This window comes from Apodemus sylvaticus, chromosome X (genome assembly GCF_947179515.1).
Source record: "Apodemus sylvaticus chromosome X, mApoSyl1.1, whole genome shotgun sequence".
NCBI classification, from domain to species: Eukaryota; Metazoa; Chordata; class Mammalia; order Rodentia; family Muridae; genus Apodemus; species Apodemus sylvaticus.
The window spans coordinates 116,866,862-116,877,870 of record NC_067495.1 but is presented as its reverse complement, the minus strand read 5'-3'; the positions used below and the strand labels follow the sequence as shown (position 1 = coordinate 116,877,870).

At 45.5% G+C, this 11,009-nt stretch overlaps 2 protein-coding genes and 1 pseudogene across 2 annotated transcripts; 1 reads left to right on the top strand and 2 right to left on the bottom strand.

The window, feature by feature from the left end:
* Positions 1-253: 253 nt before the first annotated feature.
* Rnf113a (ring finger protein 113A) lies at positions 254-1,463 on the bottom strand. Its single transcript, XM_052171443.1, has one exon. It carries the CDS (start codon positions 1,317-1,319, stop codon positions 294-296), a length of 1,026 nt encoding a protein of 341 aa, XP_052027403.1. The 5' UTR covers positions 1,320-1,463; the 3' UTR covers positions 254-293.
* A 54-nt stretch (positions 1,464-1,517) lies between these two features.
* On the top strand, positions 1,518-6,945 carry Ndufa1 (NADH:ubiquinone oxidoreductase subunit A1). Its single transcript, XM_052171444.1, has 3 exons — positions 1,518-1,703; positions 4,237-4,326; positions 6,794-6,945. Exons 1-3 carry the CDS (start codon positions 1,602-1,604, stop codon positions 6,812-6,814), a joined length of 213 nt encoding a protein of 70 aa, XP_052027404.1. The 5' UTR covers positions 1,518-1,601; the 3' UTR covers positions 6,815-6,945.
* Positions 6,946-9,073: 2,128 nt separating this feature from the next.
* Positions 9,074-9,841, bottom strand: LOC127675376 (60S ribosomal protein L13-like; annotated as a pseudogene).
* Positions 9,842-11,009: the final 1,168 nt, after the last annotated feature.

Genomic DNA, 11,009 nt, shown 5'->3' with positions numbered 1-11,009 from the left:
GTTCTTGATGTCATGTCAGCTTGGTTCCCTCATGTAAATCCTACCTTTTTTCATGACCTTCTCCCATCCACATAACTAATGCTATAGGGCTCTGAATGTATTTACCAGTGGAATATTTATTTCAGGGCTAAAATTCCAGATAATACCTATCTTGAAGCTTTTCCTCTGGGACCCTTCTCCATCGCCTACCTTCTCTGTCACTTCCCTTTTTAAAAAAAAGAAAGAAAGAAAGATTCCAAAAGATTTTAAGAAACAATAAAATATTTATTTTGAGACTGGGAATTGTGGAAAATCTAAATATCGGAAACTGGACCCTCCTCCAGTTCTTCTAGGAAATCAGAAGCACCACCCTCTGCTTCAGCTTGATGCTTTCCCAGTTTAGCAATCAATTCTTTGGCTGGATTGAAGACGCCATTGGTCTGCTGGTCACAGACATAGCAGCGCGAGGTGGTGCGGAAATGCTGCAATGCACATCTCTCACAGAAATAATGCCTACACTTGGTGACAACTGGATTTTGGAAGGTCTGGCGACAGATGAAACACTTGAATGGTATTTCCTCATCATCGCTTCCCACTTCGTAGTTTTCATCCTCATAGACACCATAGCGACCCTCATCAAGCTCACGTTCGATCTGCCACCCGTGCTTGTAATCTGAACGGTCATGGAGGAATTTGCAGCTGTCCCCGAAGCCGCAGAATCCAGTCTCCTTATAGTCCTTACAGATGTCGGGCTGGTAATCCCAGCGCACAGTGGCACGTAGATGCTCAGGAGCTCGGATGGGGCCTTTCCTTACCATCCCGGAGGAAGCATTGCCCATGGATGTATCCTTGGGCTTCACGTACTTCTGATAATTATTGATTCCCCGATAGATCTTGTCATCTTCCTTGCCCCTCAGCTCCTCCTGGATTTTCTGGCTCCGCTCAAAGATGGACTGTGCATCTCGATCCTTCTCAGTGTCCAATTCGTAGACAGCGGTCGCCCCCATATCCTCGGGCCCCACGGGTTTTGCCGAACGGGTAGACTTGTAGACCACGCCGAGACCCTCCGGTTCATTCTCATCCTCGCTACTCAAGCCGCCGTAGTTTGCCTTCTGTTTAGCGCTGCCACGCGTCTTCTGGATCATAGGATTGTGGGTCGCTTGCTTCTTCTCCGGGCGGACCACAGAGCTGCCTTCGTCACTGCTGCTGCCACTGTCCCCGGACCCTGTATCACAGAGCCGGCGCTTTCGGCGACCCGCCGCTCCTTTCCGCCCAGGCTTTTTGAAGAGGAAAGTGCACACCTGACGGGTAGGATTCCCCGGAGAAAGTCGCTCCGCCATTAGAGATCCCCAAGTTCCGAAACTGCCGCCACGTTAGGGACCGCTTCACGTCGTCACACTTCGTGGTGGTCTCTGCTGCAGTGAATCGGACAGGATAAGAACACTGCCCCGGAACGCTAGGCAGAGCGCGAAAGCCAGTCAGTTTTGGGCCCCCGCAGCCGCCGTCGCTTCCTCCCGAGCCGTACGGAGCACCGCCCTTCCCGCGTGCTGCCGGAAGAGCGGTAAAGCCGGGTCACCTCTGAGGAGCCGGTGACGGGTTGGAGTGTGAGTAACGGTGCGGAGATGTGGTTCGAGATTCTCCCTGGCCTCGCCATTATGGGGGTGTGCTTGGCCATCCCCGGGGTGTCCACTGCGTACATCCAGAGATTCTCCAACGGGGGCAAGGTAAGGCGGCCGACTCGGCCGCGGGTGGGCTTTCCGGACTGTATAGTTCCTCTAGGGACGGTGGGGGACGGTGGCCATTTACAGTGGGGGACGGTGGCCGTTTGGATGCGCCGGCGCTCCGTGAATCGCTCTGTGAAGGAGAAGCCTTCTGAGGGGGTCCTCCACTTAATGTTGCCTGAAAGCGGAGACTGGGGATTCCACCTTTTACTTTAGTAAACCGTAGCTAGTTTGGGGCTTAAGAAGAGTAGCCCAAAAGGCAAAATATCTCTTCGGCTGTTATCAAGGTAGCTTACAAGAGTTGGTCCCTAATTCCTAGGCAGAGGAAAAGTGTCAGTCGTGTTCCCGCTCCTTCCCATCTTTCATCTCCTTGTGGACACTGTTTAATTGATTTGGTGGATGCATTTGTGCACTTGAGTGCAGGTACCCGCGGAGATCAAGAGAGGTCCCCGGCTCTCTTGGAACTGTAGTTAAAGGAGGTTAGAAGCCACCAGAAGTGGGTGTCACGAATCAAGTCCTCTGCAGGAGCAAAGAGCAGTCAAACCCAGGAAAGCCTCAACTACAGTGAGGCCCTGTCTCAAAAACAAAACAAAAAAACAAAAAAACAAAAAAACAAAAAAAAGGAGAGAGAGGAGAGGAGAGGAAAGGGAGGACAAAGAAATAAATCAGTGGTGTTGGCCTCCTCCCCCAACTCAAAAAAGGGTAAGAAGTCTGAGAAGTCAGTTACCTTGGTCTGCTTTGATTTAGGAGATTTTGCCTTTGTGTTGCTCACTTAGCTTTGGGGGGGGGGTTGTTTTGTCTTGTTTTTTGTGGTTTTTATTAGATAAATTCTTTATTTGCATTTCAAATGTTGTCCCCTTTCCCGGTTCCTCCCCCCCTCCCCGAAAATCCCCTAACTCATTCCCCCTCCCCCTGCTCACCATGAATCCACCCACTCCCGCTTCCCTGCCCTGGCATTCCCCTATACTGGGGCATCTAGCCTTCTCAGGACCAAGGGCCTCTCCTCCCTTTGATGTCCAACAAGGCCATCCTCTGCTACATATGCAGCTGGAGCCATGGGTCCCTCCATGTGTACTCTCTTGTTGGTGGTTTAATCCCTGGGAGCTCTGGGGGTACTGGGTGGTTCATATTGTTGTTCCTCCTATGGGGTGCAAGATCCTTCAGCTCCTTGGGTCCTTTCTCTAGCTCCACTGTTGGGGACCCTGTGCTCAGTCCAATGGTTGGCTGAGAGCATCCACCTCTGTATTTGTTAGATACTGGCAGAGCCTCTCAGGAGACAGCTATATCAGGCTCCTGTCAGCAAGCACTTGTGGGCATCCACAATAGTGTCTGGGTTTTATAACTGTATATGGGATGGATCCCCAGGTGGGGAAGTCTCTGAATGGTCTCTCCTTCAGACTCTGCTCCACACTTTGTCTCTGTATCTTCTCCTGTGGGTATTTTGTTCCCTCTTCTAAGAAGGACCAGAGTATCCATACTTTGTTCTTCCTTCTTCTTGGGCATCATTTGATATGTGTATTGTCTTCAGTATTCGAAACTTCTGGGCTAATATCCACTTATCAGTGAATGCATCCCATGTGTGTTCTTTTGTGATTGGGTTACCTCACCCCAGATGATATTTTCTAGTTCCATCCATTTGCTTAAGAATCTAATGAATTCATTGTTTTTAATTGCTGAATAGGACTCCATTGTGTAAATATACTACATTTTCTGTATCCATTCCTCCTTTGAGGGACATCTGGGTTCTTTCCAGCTTCTGGCTATTATAAATAAGGCTGCTATGAACATAATGGAGCATGTGTCTTTATTGCATGCCAGGGAATCCTCTGTGTATATGCCCAGGAGTGGTATAACAGGATCCTCCTAAGGGTCATATCCAGTTTTCTGAGGAACCACCAGACTGATTTCCACAGTGGTTGTACCATCTTACAGCCCCACCAGCAGTGGAGGAGTGTTCCTCTTTCTCCACATCCTTGCCAACAACTGCTGTCTCCTGAGTTTTTGACCTTAGCCATTCTGACTGGTGTGAGGTGAAATCTCACGGTTGTTTTGATTTGCATTTCCCTAATGACTAATGATGTTGAACATTCTTAAGGTGCTTCTCAGCCATCTGAAGTTCTTCAAGTGAAAATTCTTAGTTTAGCTCTGTACCCCATTTTTAATAGGGTTATTTGGTTCCCTGGGGTCTAACTTCTTGAGTTCTTTGTATATATTGGATATTAGCCCTCTATTGACTATAGGGTTGTGATTCTATGTTTCTAGTGAATCATTTCTTTTTGTCAAGATTTATTATCTATGTATGTGTCTACTGCTGTCTGTGTGTACCCATGAAAAGTAGAAGAGGGTATAGAATCTCTCCTGAACTTGCATTTATGAACACCCCCCCCAAAAAAAAACCCAACCAAATTGGTACTAGGAAGCCAGTTGAGCACCCAGGAATAGCAGGTGCTCTAGTATGTCATTTAAGAAAAATTGTGGAATATATCCTTTTACTGGATCACTTATATTTATAAACTGCATTGTCCTTTATTTAAAGGAAAAAAGAGTTGCTCGAGTTCAATACCAATGGTATTTGATGGAACGCGATAGACGTATCTCTGGAGTCAATCGCTACTATGTGTCCAAGGTAAGATGACCAGAAGGTTGTGGGGGCTTCTGGTAATTCTTTGCCTAAGGCCATACAGTGCTCATTTAATTTGCATGCTTTTACTAGTTCAGTATACAATCTTTTACATATATAATGATCTTTGGTGTATGTGGATACATATGCATATGGAGGGCACACCCATGTGTTTATTTGGATGATTGCTTTATTTGTAGCTAAGACAGGATCTTAATATTTAGCCTTTGGTTGCCTGGAACCTGTATGTAGACCAAGCTGGCCTTGAAGTCATAAATTGGCCTGCCTCTGACTCCTGAGTACTGGGGTAAAATGTGTGCTAGCAGGACTGGGTACTTTTGTGGAGGTCAGAGGACAGCTTGTGGGAGTCAGCTCTCTCTTTTTGTCATGTGGGTCCCAGGGATCAAATTTAGGCCTTCGATCTTGGTGGCAGGCGCTTTTACTCAGGTACCATATTGCTAGCCCCAGTGCCTTATTTAAAGAATGGATAGAAGTGCCATGGTGGCATGTGCTTGTAATCCTAGCCCCTGGGAGGCTAAGGCAGGGGAATCTGTGATTTTGAGACTCACTTGGGCCACATAGTAAAATACTATCTCAGAAAACAAAACATGAAAAAGAATTAATACAGTTTAATGTGTTTGTATGTGGTTTGAGTTGGTGAGTACAGTATATATGTGGAGGTCAGGGGACAGTCTGAAGGCAGTCAGTTCTGCCCTGCACCCTTGTGGCATCTGGGAATGAAACTAAGTTGAGAAATGCGCACGCCAAGCCATTTCTCTGCCTCTCGCCTTCATATTTCTTTAAGTTTAATAAATCACTTAATAGCTGCTCCTACCTCGTGGTTCCCCCGCGGTGTATTTAGGTAAATTTTGTGCCCATTTTATAGATAAGAAAACATGGGGTTCGAATGAGTAAAAAGTGCTGCCCAGGGGCTCAGTTCAGTGCTGTGTGAGAATCCATCTCATGTACACGAGGGGAGATTAAGTCTGCCTCGTAAAAAAAACTGTGCCTAGGTGTCCCCGCTTTCATTTACCCTATGGTGTTTTCATACCTGGAAGGACTGCCATTCCATATCTCTAGTAGAGTCTTAAGCATTTGGTCGTGGATGGGTTGTTTTGGAGGGGGGCCTATGCTCTTGTTTGGAGGCAGGCACTTGTTACATGGGCCTGGCTAGTGTGGAGCTTGCTGGGTAGCCTGCAGTAGCCTTGAACTCAGAGTAAACTACCTGCCCTTGCCACTAGTAGCCGCACACTTGCTTCCTGGATACATACTAGGATTAGGATTGCACATGTGCAATACTTTGCCCACTTTAGATCTTTGGTTGTTTATGGGGCAAAGGTTTTGGAGTTAGGGTACTCAGGCTCTGCTACTACTTGACTGACTTAAGAAAGTGACTTTTGTTTTCTTGAGACAGAACAGTTTCTAACTTCTTTGGGTCTCTTTCATCACCTATGAAGAAGACGTTGAATGATGCAGTATTCACCTTGTGTTCAGTGCTACTGTGTGAGACAGTTTACTGTTTGGTCTTCTCATTCATGGTGTCGGCTGTGTATGAGGATCCAGGAGGTGAATCATTACTGACTGTAGCAGTTAGGGTGAAGGAAAGGTCTTTTCATATATAACAATATGTTTCCTGCTGTCAGAAAATTAAGTAAACCAGGTAGAGTGGTGCATTCCACAGTCCTAGCATTTGGGAAGTGGAGGCAGGAGGATCAGGAGTTCACCTTTGATAGGGAGTTTAAAGCCAACTTCAATTACATGAATCCTTGTCAAAAAACAACAACAAAAAAAAAAAAACCACCAGACATGGAATAGTGCCACACACCTTTAATCCCAACACTTTAGAGGCAGAAGCAAGTGAATCTCTGTGAATTTGAGGCCAACCAGGCCTATGGAGTAAGAACCTGACTTGGTGGGAGCATCACTTAGTGGCCATTCCTTTTTTTTTTTTTTTTTTTGAGACGGGGTTTCTCTGTGTAGCCCTGGCTGTCCTGGAACACACTCTGTAAACCAGGCTGGCCTCAAACTCAGAAATCTGCCTGCCTCTGCCTCTCAAGTGCTGGGATTACAGGCGTGTGCCAACACTGCCTGGCTCTTAGTGGCCATTCTTAATGATTATGAAGTCAATTTAGGTTTTTGTTTGTTTGTTTGGTTGGTTTGGTTTGGTTTTTGGTTTTCCGAGACAGGGTTTCTCTGTGTGTAGCCCTGGCTGTCCTGGAACTTACTCTTGTAGACCAGGCTGGCCTTGAACTCAGAAATCCTCCTTCCTCTGCCTCCCAGAGCGCTGGAATTACAGGCGTGCTCTACCACTGCCCGGCTGTTAATTTAGTTTCTACTGTTGCAGTTAGAGAAATGTGGGATGTGAAATCACTTGTTTTAATAACAGAGTGCCATTCTGTGACCCTGGGAGTTAAAATGCTGCATTTTGATGGGAACAGAATCCTCACAGTCTCTTTTTCATCCTGTTTTACAGGGCCTGGAGAACATTGACTAAGGAAGCATTTTCCTGGCTGATGAAAAAAATTACTCAGCTATGGTCATCTGTTCCTGTTAGAAGGCTGTGCAGCATATAATATACTATGCACATGTTATGAAATGCATAATAAAATTTAAAAAAAATCTGAAGTCTTTTTTCTTTCTTATGAAGCAAAGTAAGGGTTTAATAAAGATAATTTGATATAGGCATAAACATGAGGGTTAAGAGAGAAATAGAGGCACTCTGAAGAAACTAAGACACATCTGAGAGTGTGGGTGTGGGCTTCCCAAAGAGTCTTCTTTTTTTCCTGTTACAATAGTTATATATAGGATTTCGGTAGGTGTCTAGGATTACTGTTGGTGCGATTAGAGACACCATGACCAAAGGTAACTTGACGAGGAAACATTTTATTTCACTCACAGTTCCATATAACAGTTCCTCATCAAAAGCAGTTGGGGCAGGAACCTGGAGTCAGGGACTGATACCAAGTCCATTGGAGGGGTGCTATTTACTGGGGGACTCGCCATGGCTTGCTCAGCCCTTTCCCTTGTTGAACCCAAGACTACCAGCCCAGTGTGGCACCATCCGTGATGGGCTGCTTCCCCTGTGAATCACTAATTAGTAAAATACCCTACAGGCTTGCCTACAGTTCAACCTTATGGAGCCGTTTTTCTCAGTTGAGGCTCTCTAGTAACTCCAGCTTGTGTCAAGTCAGCATAAAGCTAGCCAGTGCAGTAGGTTTCGAAGTTGCTATCGTTAAAGGGTTGGTGAGTATACTAGCTGGGTTTGTGTGTCAACTTGACACAGGCTGGAGTCACCACAGAGAAAGGAGCCTCTCTTGAGGAAATGCCTCCATGAGATCCAGCTGTGGGGCATTTTCTCAATTAGTGACCAAGGGGGGAGGGCCCAGGCCATTGTGAGTGGTGCCATCCCCGGGCTGGTAGTCTTAGATTCTATAAGGAAGCAAGCCAGTAAGAAACATCCCTGCATTGCCTCTGCGTCTGCTCCTGCTTCCTGATCTGCTTGAGTTCCAGTCCTGACTTCTTTGGTGATGAACAGCAACGTGGAAATGTAAGCTGAATAAACCCCAACTTGCTTCTTGGTTATGATGTTTGTACAGGAATAGAAATCCTAAGAAACTCAGAAGCATAAATGATATCATAAATTGGTTCTGGGAGGGATGTCATCCAGATTACAGTGGTAAGGTAAAAGTCTAGGTAGGTTATTTTCACTCTGAATGTTAACTGCCTTGATTTGAGATTTCTAGAAAATGTTCAGTCCCTACTCAAGGTCCTTAAGCCTGGTTTGTTGCTGTTTTAACATAACTAAATATAAAGGAATATTATCCTTAATGTTGACAACCTTTACAGCAAATGTTATTAATTGTGCTGCAATTCTTCTCAGCTGGAGAGAGGCTTCAGTCAGAGTCCGGAGAGAGGGGCTCCTTGCCTACATCCCCATAATTGTCCCTTTCTATCCTGCCTCAGGCTCCTCCTCTGAAATGTTGACCTCTTAAGGGTTGCAAAGGGCTGACAACTCTTCTGAGGCTTCTATGTTGAGCAAGGACTTAGACCTTACCTTTGAGGGATCAAAAGGCTCAACCAGGTTGGCAAGATGTCTCAGCTGATAAAAATGCTAGCCTTGCAAGCCTGATTCCCTGAGTTCAATCCCCGGAACCCCCATTTTACATAAGAACTTAGAGCTGGAGAGGCAGCTCTGTGGTTAAGTGTTCTTACTGTTCTCGTAGAGGACCCACGTTTAGTTCCCAGCATCCATGTTAGGTGATTACAACCATCTATAACAACAGGCCCAGAAGATCCAACATCTTGTGGACTTCAGGAGCATCAGGATTCACTTATGCACGTACCTACACATGGAGAGACACATACCATTTAAATAAATCGCTTAAAAAGCTGGATGTGGTAGCATGCATCTGTAATCCTTGCACTCTTAGTGCAAGATGAGAGGCAGAAACAGGAGAATCACCAGGAACCTTGAGACCTGCTAACCTGGGCTATTGGAGCATGGCAGGAACAAGAAGAAGCTGCCAGAAACCTGCTCCAGCGCTGTTTAGTGATCCAAGGAGATGTGGGCTCGGTGACTAAAGCAGGCACACACACACACACACACACACACACTTGGTAGGTTCCAACAACTTTTTCTCTTAGTCTTTACATACCTTAATCAAACTCCCCACACAGGATTATAACCATTTCTCTCCCACTCTCTCTTTTTTTTTTCTTTATGGAAAATTTGTTTCAACTCTCCAGCCACGCATTACTTTTTCCTTTCAACGTCTTGCTCTGCAATTTCCTTCGCCCTTTTTGCTCGGATGCCAAAGAGCCGGGCGGGCATTGGCACAGGCCGTGCAGACACTAGCAAAAGCCTTGAAGTTCTTTTCTTCTGTGATGACTCTGGCCTTTCCCTTTTTTTGGGGGGTGGGAGGGGGGTCTCTGTGTAGCCCTGGCTATCCTGGAACTCACTCTGTAGACCTCTGAACTCAGAAATCTGCCTGCCTCTGCCTCCCAAGTGGGATTAAAGGCGTGTGCCACCACCGCCCGGCGGCCTTTTCCTTTTGTACACATTCCGGATGGGCATCACGGGTCCTGTTAGCTGGGTGGACAATTTAAGTTCTTCAGCAGAACTGTGTCCCTTCTTTGGTGCAGAAGGCTTCCTGGGGAACAGTATGAGCTTGGAGTTGCACATTGACCTGCAGTGACTCAGTGGATTTGTTTCTCTTCCTTGAGTCCCCAGAGATGCCTATGGTGAGAGCCATCTTCTTGTGGATACCAGCCACCCTGAGTTCCTCCAGGCTGAAGCCCCTGCCAGCCTGCATCTTGGTGTGGTATCTAACTGTAGGGCACCTCACGATGGGCCTGATGGGGCCGGACGCAGGACGAGGAGCAACGCAGCACTTTGGCCTGCCAGGCCTTGCATCTGTGGATCTTGCATGCCAGCTGGACTGGTTGAACCAAGTGTCCACTCGCTGTTGCCAATCCTTGTGGAAGTGGGCTTCAGGATCATGCCATCCTGGCTGGGTGTCATGGCTGCTTCCTATCCATTTCTCTCTTTTTTAAAAAGATTTATTTATTTATTATATGTAAGTACACTGTAGCTGTCTTCAGACACTCGATTAGAGGGCGTCAGATCCCATTACAGATGGTTGTGAGCCACCAAGTGGCTGTTGGGAATCAAACTCAGGACCTATGGAAGAGCAGTCAGTGCTCTTAACCACTGAGCCATCTCTCCAGCCCTACCCCCCGTAAGTTTTCTTTAAAGATTTATTTATTTATTTTATTTTGTATTTATTTTGTATGAATACACTGTAGCTGTCTTCAGACACACCAGAACAGGCTGTCAGATCCCATCATAGATGGTTGTGAGCCACCATGTGGTTGCTGGGATTTGAACTCAGGACCTCTGGAAGAACAGTTGGTGCTCTTAACCACTGAACTGTCTCTCCAGCCCCTATAATGATTTCTTAATCATGAGTTTCAATTACATATAATGATGACAAGCTTCATGTTTTTAAAATTATTTTTTCCTTTTTGTTAAGCATTCTTTTTTTAAAGATTTATTTTGTGTATGAGTGCTCTATCTGCATGTACACTTGTGTTCCAAAAGAGGACATCAGATCGCATTACAGATAATTGTGAGCCATCATATGATTGCTGGGAATTGAACTCAGGACCTCCTAACCACAGAACCATCACTCCAGCCCTCAGGTTTTATATTTTTAAAAAACAAGTTATTCTAAACCCCACATATGGTCACTCAGATTCTCATGTAATTTCTTTCCATAATAATCTGTGACCTAAAGTAATAGTTTTTCTATTATAGATTAACAGAATTTGAGCAAGCCAAATCTTTTTAACAGCCAGTTTATCTTGTACCAGCAGGTAGCAGTTTGCAGTTCCAAGCAAGGAGGTAGACATCAGGTTATTCTAACACAATTCTAATTCATCTGACACAGTTAACCTTCTACCTGTTCTTATGTTGTTATCATAGCAAAGTCAATGGATAGTTAACTAGCGAACTTTAGGCCAGAGAGCTTTTACTTTCCTTGAGATAACAGAAAAAGAAGAATCTATCCAATGTACATGCTGCACAGCACAGAGTTCTCAAGATGCACACCAGAGTTCATCAGCAAACTTATAGTTATACAACAGGAAAATCAGACTTTTTTAAAGATTTATTTATTTATTATATGTAA